This window comes from Mirounga angustirostris, unplaced genomic scaffold (genome assembly GCF_029215605.1).
Source record: "Mirounga angustirostris isolate CCGP_5_RB_7025 unplaced genomic scaffold, mMirAng1.0.hap1 SCAF_11, whole genome shotgun sequence".
NCBI lineage: Eukaryota > Metazoa > Chordata > Mammalia > Carnivora > Phocidae > Mirounga > Mirounga angustirostris.
Genome location: NW_026991719.1, coordinates 91,423,469 through 91,438,892, shown reverse-complemented (window position 1 = coordinate 91,438,892; position 15,424 = coordinate 91,423,469). Strand labels below are relative to the sequence as shown.

The 15,424-nt window shown below is 40.2% G+C and overlaps 1 protein-coding gene across 1 annotated transcript; it reads right to left on the bottom strand.

The window, feature by feature from the left end:
* Window positions 1-413: 413 nt before the first annotated feature.
* On the bottom strand, window positions 414-13,529 carry RTL4 (retrotransposon Gag like 4). The gene is made up of 3 exons (XM_064574853.1): window positions 13,479-13,529; window positions 9,409-9,539; window positions 414-4,454 (listed from the first exon to the last, which is right to left on the bottom strand). The coding sequence occupies exon 3, from the start codon at window positions 4,222-4,224 to the stop codon at window positions 3,316-3,318; it is 909 nt and encodes a 302-aa protein (XP_064430923.1). The 5' UTR covers window positions 4,225-4,454; window positions 9,409-9,539; window positions 13,479-13,529; the 3' UTR covers window positions 414-3,315.
* Between the last annotated feature and the right edge of the window lie 1,895 nt (window positions 13,530-15,424).

Here is a 15,424-nt window from a genome sequence, read left to right as displayed (position 1 = left end):
CATGTCTTCATCCATGATGGTATATTCTAATGGTTAGACTGAACTGTGTAGTATTATAAGAAGTAATTACTTATGGCAGATACCATGGTTCTGGGTGTGAACGGAGGTAAGTGCAGGAATTAAAAAACATTGACCTTTCAGAATTTTATTACAGCTGTAGACAAATGAGAGACATAAAAAAAGGAGGATGACTGTTGATGTAAGATTCCCAGGGAGGCCAATCTTGAGTGGACTCACTATGGTTCACACTGTGGTACTGACTTTGCATTGTGAGAATCTTATTTTTTTTTCCAGTGCACTCAGCAGTGATTAGGATCTGGAGGATTGACACTATTAAAACCCACAAAAAACTGATGTATAAGCCAAAACCAATTTATTTATTTATAATGAGAATTAACTGCTAAACAGGCTAGAATACTCATGTCAGCTGACTAGCAAATTTTCTCCCCATAACAAAGTTTATATGGGAACATAATTACAATCAGATTACTTCTTAACACATAGGATCTCAGCAAGGGGAGTTAGGTGAATAACACAAATTGGGATGGCCTGGTGCTTCCATCCCACTGTATATAGACCTGCCAAATCATGTTGGTCAACATCCCCTCTCTGAGTCTAGAGATTATCAACTCCCTATGCCTCTTTAATTGCCCCCTTTTCTAGACTCCGTAAAGAACATTCTCTTGTTAACAATTCCTTCTTCAGACTTATCATAAAATGATTAGATCTTATCTTGCTGGATGGCATCAATCATGTAGCAGATCTGCCTCCCAAAAACTACAATCTTGTTTGGACTTGGGGACTCCCCAAGTCTTTGTAGTTGCAGACTACATGATCAAGTAGGTTACATCTCATTGGTTCTCAGTAGACTTTAATTAGCTTCACTCTCAGAGAAGTTCACTTTGGTGTAAGTTCTGAGAAAAACATCTGTGTAACTCTCTTTATGCTAAATAATGAGTTCATTCTAGTTGAAATGGATGGTGTCATTATAACAAAATTTTTAAGTGGTAAACAAAATGGTTGCTAGCTAGTAGACAGTAAAGCATTATCCCAGTATCCTATTCCTATGCTCAGTATGATTGTTGGATTGTATCACATAGAGCACAAGAATTCCTTGACTGGGAATTCCTCAACAAGGAGCTTCTAGAAATGGGAGGTTTTATAGCCCAGAATTAATTATCTGTTCTGAGAGGCTATGAAATCTGAAGATTTCTTGGAGAAGAAGGTGATGTTGTTGCAGAGAGAAGGTCCAAACAGGAAATAAGGTGATGCATCTTTGTGAGAGAGCATACAATAAATTGTGTCCCTAAGGTAAGGAAAGATTGGTGATGAAGCCAACTGAATGCCCCCATCAGCATTCCAAGACCATACTAGGGTCAGTAAGGAAAGTGTTTGGAGGCTACTGGGTTACTCTTTTGTTACAGAATTGGGGGTGCTAGATCAGGATACCTCCAGGTAATCCCAGAGACACTTAAAGTTCAAATAGATCCACTTGTTAGAGGCTTTCATACAATCCCAGTACCACAGTGGGAATTTCTTGGCACAATTGGAATATGAGCATTCAGGTCTCCTTGTTATGAGAGCATATGGAGTAAGGTGGATGTATAGCAAGCTGTTGATAAAGGAGACCCCTTGTGAATGCAAATAAAGATTGGCACAGTGGTTAGTGAGGCACTGATGGGAAAAACGATCTATTTGTTAGTGCTACAGGATGAAAATGGTAAGGTCCTAGGTGGGTTTAAGTACTGTCAAAGTTAGCATAATTCTCTAGGAGCAAGGCCAAAGTACAATGACACTTCATGTTCTGAGAGGTCTTGATGGCTGCTAGGGAATATGGAGTTACTGATCTTTCTTCAGGAAATCAGTTATGGGGACATACATCAGCACCAAGAAGCAGGGAACAGAGGACTGATTATTATTAGCAAGCATCAACTGTCACTGGATATCCTTAACATTTTAGAAAATTGTGTCTCTCCAGCATGGCACTACTTTTTTTCAGAAGCATTAGGAATCCATACCCAGAGCTGATGTGTGTGCCTGTGTGCCAAGAGCACAACACAAGCAATCAAACCCCACTTCTTCTTGAGATTTATTTATCAATGGTGTTGATGTCCATGTCCCAGGATTTGTCAGATGGGATGGTTCAGAAAGTTGTCTGCCATTATTTGCTTTTCAAGATTCTCAACTAGATGAGGTCAGGTGGTCCATAATGGTATAGAGCTCAACATCAATGGTAGTGATCCTAAATGGTGATCACACTGAGGCCTCTAGAGTCAGAAACTACTACAGAGCCTGACCCTAAGTCTTCAGTAGAGATTTATTTAACCAGGTTCCCTTACCTGCCAGGTAAGGCAGGAGTATATGCTGTAGACATAATAATTATGATGAAGACTCCTTCCCCAACTTTCATTAATATTTATCAGAGGTCATTATCCTAGACCATTTTGACTTGGCCATTATACATGCTATAACCTAAAGTAAGTTGTTGTAGGAAGAGGAGAGTAACCTGGAATTAGTCGGGCTTGGTTAAAAACATGTATGTGCCTGAAGGGCTAGTTCTCAAGGAAGTGGACCAACAATTCCAATCAGAGTCTTCAAATGGCCATGCCATCTGGTTTGTCAATAGCTAAGAGATCCAGGTGTTTTTTTTTGTTTGTTTTTGTTTTTTGGGTTTTTTTGAGCAAGCAGAGGTCTTTAAATAGCAACAAAATACATAGCTGTATGGAACAGTAGTAGAGTTGTGTTTCCATGAAGATTGGTTTGTGTTGAAGCTGGACTCTAGTCAATAGGCAGAGCAGGTTCCAGCCTCCAGTAGAAAAATGTTGATAGGATATGGAATGCAATTAGGAATTCAACCAAGTGTTCTAAACCAACAGGGAACTATAATATAGACCAATAAGGGTGAGGGTGAAAGTCTTGGGCCTAATCTTAGGCACAGAAGATTTAGGCCAACAAACTCAACCCAGATCTCACCCATTGGAGGGAATGGTGTTCCCAGTGCACTTCCAGGGTTGTTTTCATTGGCTCAGATTGGCCAGAGTTTCACCTACAGTCTTTCAGTACTCTTGGGGAATTGGTTCCAATTGCAGAAAGTGCCTGTGAATTGTTTTCATCATTGCCAGGTTGGGTTTGATTTTGTGATAGGTCACCAAATGAACAAGATCTGGTTGTTTAAATTCCCAGAAGCACATGAGTTCATGACTGTCTATGAAGTGGTATCATAGTTCCTCACCTTTATTTTAAATGTTAATTCAGTATATAAATCTTTAAGGCTGGAGGTGAGAAGGATATAAGTTTACAAAGTGACCTCCTCTCTTACTGGTGAGTTGGGTTATTTATCCTTGCTGGGGCTCGAGAACGTTTGGCAAGGCAATCTCTTGTGAAGTGACCAGCCTGGCTGCAGTAGAGGCACAACTGAGCTTCTTGCTGGAGGGCTCGTTTGGCTGGGGTGAGAGGTGGCTGGCTTCCACGCAACTGTATAGGTTCTTCCTTGGGTGGCAGATCTGTGGGGCTGGAAAAGGCTTGGTGGTGGATCATGGAAGCCAACACTGGGAGCTGGGTCTCTGACTGAAGAAGCTCTGGCCTGTCACTATGTTTCTTGTCCAACTGAATACACTGAGTGATCAGGTCTGGAAGGTTGTCCATCATATCTGTGCCACTCACTTCATCCTGGATGGAGTCAGCTAGTCCTTCTTGGAAGTTATCACTCAGATTGGTTTCATTACAGCTCAGATTTTGAGCAAGGAGCTGGAAAGTAGAAGCATCCTGCTGAGAGGAGGAATTGTCCTTTTTGTTCAGAAGGTCTATTTCCTGTTTTGTAGGCTCACCAAATGATTGCTGGAACTCAAGAACAAAGTTCTCATATTGTTTCAGCAGAGTGCTCTGGTCAGGCCCAGATAGGATTCCACAACTTTCCATCTGCTGAGATAAGTAGTCAAAAAAGAACTTGACTTGGACATCATCTGCAGGATTGGGGAACTTAAGAGTTGTCAACTGTGCAAGAAATCTTGAGAGATTAGCAGGGTCGTGGTGAAACTGAGAGAGATGTTCAAGTGAGCAGGGTACAGACATCATTGGGGTGGCCAGGGTAGGCATGACTTGGCCCCTCGGATCAGGATTCTCTTCAGTCAGATGCTGTATTTGTGGCTGCAGAATCAGATTCTCTGTCTGAAGGGAGGAATGCTCTACTTGCAAGGTAGGTGGTGAGTCTGTGTACTTCTCCATTGTATTCTCTGGAATCAAGTGAGACTAAGTAGAATTGAGTGCCAGTACTGGAAACCAATGGGCAGACAGTAGGGTTTCCACTGTTATCAGAGAGATAGTGTCATGAGCAAGTAGCCAAAACTGCTACCTATGAAGCAGTCACAAGGGAACCCTGAGAGCTGAATTGGAGAGATGCCAAAACTGTTGTCCACTATTCAATGTTGCCTCTTCTCATGGAGAATGCCAATGTTCTGCACATTCAGAAGAGATAAATTACCTTAGGACATATAGAGGATTTGGAATTAAGAAGACAAATACAAAAGTCACAGTAGATTTCTCTCCCCACTCCCTTTCCTTGTAATATAGGGGAAATTTGCCCTTGAACTAAGCCTTTGATTCTAAAATCTCTCTTTTTTTTTATCAGAGAATCAAAGAATTTTACAACCCAGAGTGATCTTAGAGATTATCCAGGCCAAATTCATAATTTCATGAATGAGAAAACAGAGACCCAGAAAGGTAGATATTTGCCCAAGTTCACACAACGACTTAATATCAGAGCTGGCATGCTCACCAGTACTGTTGTCAAAAATAGCACTTCCTCCAGGACCATAAATATGCTCATTCGTACATGGTACTTGAACATGACGACGGTTCATGCTCCTTTCTACTTAAAATGTAATCTGGGAGCAAGCACCATCAGCATCACCAGGGAGACTGTTAGAAATGCAAACTCAGGTCCCACCCCAAACCTACTGATTTAGTATTCCACTTAAACAGATTTGCCAGGTGATTCAAACATGCACTGAAATTTGAGAAAAGCTTTTTTAGAGAGCATGCAGCCCTAATTGGAATAATCACTGGTTGGACTTGAACCTCAATGCCCCAATCCTAGCCTGCATTGCTGTAGTGATCTGATTACTGTGGTGGTAGTTAATCCATATTTTTCTAGATTCCTAGTCTTTATCTAAGGTCACATTTGGTTGTCATGGAGATGCTTAAGATACCACAGGCAAGATGAAAAGGTGAAGCTGGGAACTTAGTAAATAAGAACAGAATATTCTTAAAAGTATAAAGATCAAAATGTTTAGTAGTCATCCCTGCATTGATAACAAGAATAAAGGAACCTGTTAGAGTTAAAAAACAAACCCAAAACATATGGCATATCAGTTGAACTATTCTGCAGTATAATTCCTCTCATTGCCCTTTCCTAGTGTAGCATACCATTTAATTGTATTTAAATTGGCCTCTAGTGGGCAAAAATGTGTATCATTGAATGTAAGACTTGATTCTCTAGGTTTTATTTGATGGCTCCTCCTCTCTGGAGCTATGGAAGAGATTACTAGAAGATTGAAACTGTATAAGATTGGGGCCCAGAAACTTACCCAAACACTGGCATTAATCAGTTGGATGACATTAAAGAACTCATTTGGGCCTCAATTTCCTCTTTCATCTAATGAGGATAACGATCTTGTCCAGATAGGTGCCCTGAGTGGCAGAGAGATGCTCTCAAGATTGTTCCAGTGCAGCTAACAATATCATTGGTGAGGCTCTTTCCTCGTCACATATTGCCAAAGTAGGGAGATACTGTCATATTCTTTCTTCCTTCCTTTCCATATCCCACCTTTCTAGGCTACCTTTCCATTTTCCAGGTGCCCATCCATGAATTTATTTCTGCCAGTCCAGCTAGGTGTCATTGAAAGGTAAGATGTTGATTAATTAATGAGGGTTAATGATTGGCCTTTCTCAAGGCATTCACTTTTTCCTCAAACTTTAATGTCTGTAAGAAACAACTTGGTCCCAATCCCCAACAATTCCAATTCAATAGGTCTGGGGTGGATGCCAGGAATCTGTACTTTTAACAAACTGCCCAGAGGATTTCTGATGTTGGTGGTCCCTGTGATAAAGCCATCCAGGTGAGCCTCAAGGGAAAAAGCCATATTATAGCATCACAGAGAAGTAAGAATGGGGAAGGGGACATATTTGGAAGTAGGAGGCCCTCAAATGACATAGAATAATAGGTGGCATATACTTCTGCATAAAGTCCACAAAGAGCCCACACTGTTCTTCAAAACTGTTCTTCTTTCCCAGACAGTAGAGTGCAAGAGTTTAGCCTGTAGGTTCTAGAGTCAGAATGACCTGGGTCCAAATCTTGGCTTGGCCAAAAGTTGTGTGACTCTGGAAAATTACTTAAACTCTCCAAGAACCAGTTTCCAAACTTTAAAATGGAGGTGATTTTAATACCTTCCTCACAGTGTTGTTGTGAATATTAAATGGGATGAAAAGAGATTAGTACAGCTTCATTCAGATGGTCAGTGATTCATAAATGTTAGCTATAATTTTGCTAGGTCCATAGTATGTTATCTGTGTTTCAGAATTTAATTTTTAAAAAGTTTTTGAAAGGTAACAACACAGAGTATGTACTGTTTACTATATAACACTCCCAGTGGTTCCTGGGAAAATATCCCATAATTAAGCCATTAATTATTCAGGAAAAATGCAGGAAACAATGTCTGAATATTCATACTAAAAGAGACAAGGACTAAGTTCATGTCAGTTTAGGTCAGATTTGATATCAAATTAATGAAAAATAGCTTCTGTTATACAGAGCTCTTTGATTTCAGAATTGAAGATAAGGGGTATGGACCTCTCTACCAAATTCTTCTTTTGGTTGGAAAAGTGTGATTACAACTTTTCTTTCTTTGTTCCTGCCTTCTGCCCTTTCCCTCTACCCTCAGCAATTCCAGAATATCTGTAGAGGTCTCCTGTTTCTTTATAGAATTATGTATTCCAGGTGGCAGAGCATTTAATTTTTCTAATTATGTAGCATTGGTGAAACACTTGCCAAAATTACAAGCATTTGTCCAAATGCAAATCATACAATGGCACTGTTGTCAATGGCAATTGCTTAATCTCTCAAAGAAAATCTATCTTGCCTTATCATTTTGGAAATTGCTCTCCTTTTAGAGGTCAATGACCTTCTATTAGATTGTCCCAGCAGATCCTGGGGTACAGAATGTCAGTCTGGAGGAGTTCCAGACCTCAGTCTTGGGGAGATAAAGCAGAGACTGAGCTGGAACCTCAAATGCACAGGTTTGGGGAATCAGACTAGTGAGCTTGGACCAGGTCTGACATAAAACTGCATATGTTTAAGTTTTTCTTGATTGCCATGTGTTTCAGCTACAAAACAACAAGGCAAAAATAGGTTTAGTAAACTCTTAAAAGCCTTTTGGTGTTTGTGTTCAGTTTGACTCAAAGCCATGGTTGACAGTTTCCCTGCATGAAACTACTCCATGCTGGAGTCCCCTGAAACTCCATTTGGGGAAGGGCCTGAAGTACCTTGCTGCTTTATAAGTGAGCTTTATGACCTTACACTACTTTATTTCCAAGCTGTTCTTCACAACCCTTTGGAGAAGATTTCAACTACTGTCATCCAACTACCCAGAGCACTTGCATTTTTACTCTTGAGCACCAGACATTCTAAGGGTAGCTGTGGCCATGAGAGATAAACTGAGACATAAACAACCCTCAAGAGGTAACCACAGGGGCATACTGTTTAGATTTGTCTGGAGACTTGGGTATGACCCTAGCTCTGCCATAATCTAGACAGACAACCTTGGGCAAGTCACTTCCTCTCTCTTGGCCAGTTTCTGTACCCGTACAATGAAGGGAATGGGTTTCTCAAATTTTATCACATATAAGACATTCTGATTCAGGAAAGCTAAGAGGAGACCCAGGAATCTGAATTTTTTATAGGCATTCCAAGTGATTCTGTGGTAAGAGTCCTTCAGATTTTACCTTGGGAATATTGGGTAACTGACCACACAGAGCTCTGACATTTGTCGGAGGTTCTCAAGTTTCAGGGTATGTAAGAATCTCTTGGGAGTTTAACATGCAGATTCTTGGGCTTCACCCCTTGACAGTGTAACTTAATGGGTCTGGGGTGGGACCAGATAATCTGCATTTTAATCAAGCTCTGCAAATGATGCTGATGCAGAAGTTTCTCTGATAACACTTGAGAAACTCTAGGTTGAATACTCTCAAAAGACTCTTTCTGCTTCAGCACTATCTACGTTTTTGAAAGTAGAAAATATTTGGCTCCTAAAGTAGCCCCTGAAGTGTGTGATATGTGGATTGCTTCCTTCCAAGGCTCTGCCTGAGGCCGTACGGTCATGTCTAAACAGGAGTCTGGTGCAGGCCTGGCTCAGGAATGTGAAAAGTAGCTGGCTTGGGGACAAGAGAGAGGGTCACAACTGAGCTGACCCTGCTCTCAAGCTTTATGGTTCCTATTGGGAGGTTTGCATTGCTCTGCTCTGCCTGTGAGTGAGGCAGAAAAGCTGTCCATATATCCCCATATTAGAGATTGAGCAGCAGCAGTCCAGCTGGGGTCCAGCTGGGGTCCATCTGGCCACCGCTATGACTCAGACTTCATACCTTCCTTGAACCTTCAACCTTTCTTTTGGCTCAGCTGGCCCCATGGTCAAGCTGCTTAGGAAGTTAAATGTGTCATGAACACTCTCTACAAGCATTCTCTGGCAGTTTCCCAGTTGTCCTTTCTAATGTGCATAACGTCATTAGGGAGCCACACTTGTTCCATCAGCCTTCCTGCTCCATGCGCCTATTTAACATTCCTCCTAAGGTCGTATTTCCCTGTCTCCTCCTTCCCCTGCCTTCTCCCCCTTGCCTACTGTCTCTGCATTTTAATCAAGCTCTGCAAATGATGCTGATGCAGAAGTTTCTCTGATAACACTTGAGAAACTCTAGCCATATCAAATGCCTGAATGATCTTGCTCATTCACCAGCCAGAACCATGGCTGATAACATTGTCCCAGCAGTACATGACCCATTTGCCCCATTCTTTTCTCTCAGTCCAGCAAAGAAGAAGACCTGGAAGAAATGGGTGAGTTTTTATACGAAGGCAAAAATCTGGAGGCTGGGCAGAGGGCAAGATTGGCCACTGGGCAGGCATCATAACACAGTAACAGAGTATTATGAATAAAACATTATCAACATATAAAAGAGCATTGCATAGAGTCAAAGAAAAACCCCAAAGCCAGACTCCATTTTGCCTCTTTACTATACTTGCCTACTTGGTTCAGCCCCTGAGGGGTACCAACATTATATGGGTGACGAAATGATGACTTCAGTGGAAGTAGCTGTGTTCTGAAGGTTTGCAAACTCCTGAAAATCAAGGGTGCTAGTACTTACAGCTCACAGGAGATGTTAAAACATACGGCAGATAAGCTCTGCAGCAGGATCGAGTTTTAGTCTCATTTCAGTCCTGCAAGTGTTGAGGACATGGTGGGTCTCTGACACACTGGAAATGCAGAGGTTTGCATCTGTATTTGGTAAGAATGGAAAAGACAAGTTGTTTTTATCCAGTTATATCAGACATTGTGTGGGTCTTTGGGGTAATAACACTTATGATTTCTTGAGTGCCTAATTTATACCAGTTTATATACTCTGGTACTAGCTGTCTGGAGCCTCATTTAAAAATATTCTGGGCCTGCAGCTGGCCTCACTGATAGAATGCAGTGGAGAACTGTCAATGTCTGCCACAGACTGTGGAGGAATAAATGCAAAATGTTAAACATACATCTGCCACCTCTCTATCAGACCGCATAATCCTCTTAGCAGTCCTATGAAGCAGGTATAATGATTTGCATTTTACACATAAGGAAATCAAGCCCCTACCTCCACTTCCAAACATGTAATCATGCCCACTTCTGCTTTTAATCTCTCTCTCCCCTCATCTGAAAGCCCATTTCTTTCTTCTTCCTATGCCCAGCTCACATTCAGCCTTCTTGATGCAGCCTCCTCTGACTACTCAGACCCTCACTAATATCTCCATTTCCTGAGCTATGGAAGGACATGCGATTGTATGAGCCCCCTCCAGGAGGAAGCCTCTTTCCTTTGAATCCTCATAATACCTTGCACAGGGCTGGTCCCATAAGCTTTATATAAATCTGTGTTGATAGATAGGGCTAGGGGAAAGACAAACAAAAGAATCCCTACTAGTAGTCTGACATTAAAATTATGCTAAGAAAAAGCAGACCTGGAATCTAGTCATGAAAATCTTGTCCAAACAGGAGGAAGTTGAATAAGCAAGCAGAGGCATAGAGTCTTCATAGAAGTGGCCAGGACTTGAGGGAAGGGCCAGCAGGCATTGGTATCACCAGTTCTTAGCTTTTCATTCCCCTATTTTCCCTTCTTCCTTAAGCCTCATACATCCAGTGATCTTGTTTTTTTGTAATCAAAAACAAATGATGGGGTCTGATAAAGACTTCTGTATTACTTCTAGGTTCAAGAGAGCACTCTGAGGTGAAATAGGTGATGGGGATTAAGGAGTGCACTTGTTGTGATGAGCGCTGGGTGATGTATAGAATTGTTGAATCGCTATGTGGTACACCTGGAACTAATATAACATTTTATGTTAACTCTACTGGAATTAAAACTAAAAAATGAACACCTGTTTGGGGTGGCTTAGATTACTAAATATCACAGCTGTCACATAATACAGAAATAAAGCTGCCATTGGAGTTCTGAAACTGAAATTCAGAAATATACATATAACTTAAAAGTTAAAAAAAAGAAAGCAATCTGAGGGGATGTTCTGTATAACTGAATGTGCTCTTTGCTACGTTTTACAAGAACAGTGCAATGAAATATTTCAAATTGGGACAATCTCAGTAAAGCTGGGTTGAGCTATTACCATACCCATCTAAGCATCATCTAATCAATATGTGAAGAGATTAAAAGAGCAACCAAAAAGGAATGATTAGTTTCCCTTCCCACTGAGCTTCACTGTCTATGTGTACAGAGATTCAAATATTTTAAACACCATTTTAATATTCATTATTTCATTTAATCTTGACCACAGTTTTATCATTTTCTAGGCCAGAAAACCAAGGCACTGAGATACTAAGTCAAATCAAGGGCAAGGAGGAAGTGTGATACATGTATAACTGTCTCTGAAGGACTCATGAGGAATACTTGTTCTCAGGGACAAGGGAAGAACTAACTGAAGATGCATTTGGGAGGGTGGGGGTGGAGATGGGATGAGTGTCTCCATAAAGTAAATTATGAGCTCCACATCATTGGAAAAATGTAAGCAGAGTTAGGATTACCACCTGGTGAGGACTTAGAGTGGGGACTCCAAGAATCAGATAAGAAGGCATCATAAGGATGATCTAGTCCTTTCAAAACTATAGATTCTATAACTTGCTTGAGGACACAGCTGAAATGTGGGTGATGACACTGACTGAGAGTTGTATGCAATCTAGAATCTGATCCTCAGATCCACAGCCAGCCTGACCGTAACCTATCTTGCGCATGTACCTACAAGCCCCTATTCCTGGAGAGGACTCAGTGGCTAAGATACAGCAGGCCTTGTTTATCAGTTTGAGGGCTTAGCTTGGCTTCTCTGTCCATTCCCAATGCCCCATCATTTCAAACAGTATATGCTGTTTTGAGTAAACAATTAGGGGAAGAGTGGAAAAATTCTGATCTGCAGATCTCAAATAGTCATAAAATTAGCCCTTTAAATTTGAAATGAAAGGTCTTCTCCTGCATTCGTGCTCCCTGCTCTCTTTCATCCTTAATTCATTAAGTGCAGTTCACTTTGTGCTGAATACCACTTACAACTGATGAGCTGACAGAGTTTAGACCACTTAGATTTAAACTTTTTTTTTTTTTTTTGCCTTTTCAAGTGTGCTGTGTGTGCAAACTGTGGCCCTGTTCAAGATGGAGAAAACTTAATATAAGCAACTTAGTATATATCATGTTTTTCAATTATAAGAAGCCTTATCATAGTCACAGGTTAGAGAAAAGTTTCAACTTTAGAGATGAAGAATTTGAGGCTCAAGAAATGGAAAATGATTTGGGTCATGGTTATGACTCTCTTTGCTAAATTCCAATTACAAACTCTTTCTTGTCACCCTTTCTCTCCCCTCCCAGGCTTGAGTGAGTAAATGAGCAATGCAGAGATTATAGAGTATAGTACAGAAGCAACCTTTTAATGTCATTCAATAATTGGTAACATCCCACACATATGCAGAGCATTTTATGTGATCTAAGTATTCTCCTGTCTCACCATCATTTTGATAAACTATGAAGTAGGTAAGGTGTGTACTCAACACTCCCTCCAAAGGATAAAGAAAGAGTTGTCTAAGGACATACAACTGTTTAGTATTAGATCTTGGACTAGAATCCTCAATTCTTGTTCATAACACTATGGCCTAGAAATAGTCTGAAGCAGTAGAAAAATGCACTCTGGAGTTAGACACACTTTACATTAAAATCCCAATCGATTTCAAAGCCAAAGCTATGAGACCTTGGGCAAGTTTTCACTCTGAGCCTCAGTTTCCCCATCTGTAAAATCTGTATTGCAAAGTAGCTGTGATGAGTTGAGATACTATATGTAAAGTTCCTTGTATCCAGCAGACATCGGTGATAGAAGCCACTGATACCATATTTTCTTCAGACACTGGAAGATTGAGTACCAAATATCCTCCTTACCAGCTCTAGTATCTATCTGGGGATTCTGGGGAAGGTGATTCTACCCAAGTCTCTTGGTGTGGAACAAGCAACTTAAACTTAAGCTAGCTCACTTAGCATATAACCCACCTTAATGTTTCTTCTTTGTAACACTCATATCACTTGGAATTAATTATCATATGCCTGTTTTCCTTATTAGACTATGAGCTAATCAAGATAAGAATCAACCAATTTTATTTCTGTGTCCCCAAGTCCTAGCATATTTCCTTACATATAGAGGTGCTCAGTAATTTTTTGCCAGATTTATAGTCTGCCCATGACAGCCATAGTTAAAACTAGATATTAGCAAAAGTGGTCTTACTGTTCCCCACTCCCTATGTGTCTCTTCTATTATTTTTCTCTTCTGTGAGTGAAAAACCCAGCCCTGCTCCAATGTACCTCAGTATGTTTTTGTATTATAGATGCCTGAGTTAGCCAGATAGAAATATAGACAAAGACTTGTGTCAATGGGACTAATGCTCAGGAAGGCTATACGTGAGACCTGCACTTCAGTGACCTTAGCCAGAGCAGTGAGAAGCCTTAGAGATCCTTGAGAATGTACTTTGCTTGGAGGAATGGGTTGTTTCGTTTCTTAGAAGAGTTTCAGATTAGCTCAGGCCCTAGGTCAAGGCAATTATCTGGTAAGCTTGGAAAGAAAACAAATGAGAAATAATCCAGACAAGAGTTGTTTAAAGATACGATATTTTCAACTACTCTCAAGTGAAGACAGGAGAATTACTTACCTCTTATGTGTTGTGCTCCAAACAGAATCAGGCTACAGTAGATTCTGGGGGATATAAAAAGACAAAGCGAGAAGAGGTGGGATTATTTAACATCCCAAACAGCAGCAGTAACCCTAATTCTGTGCTTATTGCTAGAGTGCTCTATTTTCACTGGCTGACATTCTCCAACCCTTTTACACTGGGGCAGACACAGAGTGGTAGAGTTTTGGGCTCTGCCAGTTGAGAGTTGTGAAAGCTTAGGCAAATTAATCTCTTTGAGCTTCATTTTCTTTTCTTTTTTCTTTTGAGTTTCATTTTCTTTATCATAAGATGGGTTCAATAATATCTACCACAGAGGGCTATTCATTTATTCAGATAATAAATCTTAACTGAATGTCTATTATATGCCAGGTACTGTGTTGGGAAGTGGAAAGTAGTAATAAGCCCACATAGACCATGGGCATTCTAGAATTACTAAAGTAATGTGTGCAAATTGCTGGTCGCAGTACCTGGCTCAAAACAACCATTTAAATCAATGGTGGCTATTATTTTAATAGCATGAGATAGAAGGTTTTGCCAGTTAAGAGCCCAGACCTGGGTTGTAGTTATAGTTCAGAATATTAGCTCCACATATTAGTCATGAGAACTTGGGCAAGTTTTTGAACCTCACATACCTCAATTTTCTCACCTGTAAAATAACTAATAAGGATCTAACTGTTTTATAAGCTTGGGAAGATCAAATAAGGATGAATGTGAAACTTTCAGCAAGTCTTCTTCCCTCTAAAGGCTAATGACTCAGGACTGAAACAAGTCTAGTTGGATCAAAAATAAAAAGCCTTTCAAGGAGAGTGTCTCTTGAGCTGCTTGAAATTTGTCTAGAGCAAAAAGAAAAGTGAAAGGAAGAACTACTGTTAGAAGGGCTGATAACTCCAATGACATTCTAAATACAGATATGGCAGGGAAATAGTTTATGGGTGACACACAAACAGTTCCCTTCTTCACATCCATTACAGGTGAGAAAACGCTGTCATTGTATATGTGGTCTTTGCTTATAATACACTCAAAATATCCCCTTTCCAAAGCCCTTCTGTCTTGAGTCCCAGATTTCAGCAAAGCCAAGTCTTCTTCTCTCATCTTGCTCATAAATCATATTTCCAATAAGACTTAGTGCTTTCCACCTACTTGTGTTTCTGTGTTCTTGATGACCTCTGTATCTAGGATGGTGCTGCCATTGGCACTTGGAGTGCCCAGAGGATAACTGGGGATACGGAGAGACCAGCAGTAACATGGTCTTGCAGAAAGCTAGCCTCTGCCTGGCTTTTAAAAAAAATCTGGGGGTATATTGGGGGTATAACTTATACACAATAAAATTCAATTTAAAATGTACGGTTAATGAGTTTTGATAAACACATACATCTGTGTAGCCATTACCATATTTGATATGTAGAATATTTCCATAACCTCCAAAATTCTGTCATGTTTCTTTGCAGTCAGTTCCCCCATCCCTGGTCCCAGGGAAATACTAATCTACTTTCTGCTTATATAGATTTGTCTTTTCTGAACATTTCACATAAATGTAATCATACAATATGTGGTCTTTTGTGATTGGCTTCTTTCACTTAGCATAGTTTTGAGGTTCATCCATGTCATGGATATATCAGTACTTCATTTATTTTTATTGCCCAAAATATTCTATTTTATTGATACACTACATCTTGTTTCACCTTGTTGATGAACATTTGGGTTGTTTCTAGATTGGGGACATTACAAATAAAGCTGCTATGAACATTAGTGTAGAAGTCTGTGTGCATGCATATATTTTCATTTTTCTTGGGTTAAATACCTAGGAGTAAGTCATGTGGTAAGACTGTTTAACTTTATAAAATACTGAAAACTATTTCCTAAAGTGGCTATAACATTTTGCATTCTCACCAGGAGTCTATGAGTATTCCAGTCATACACTCTTG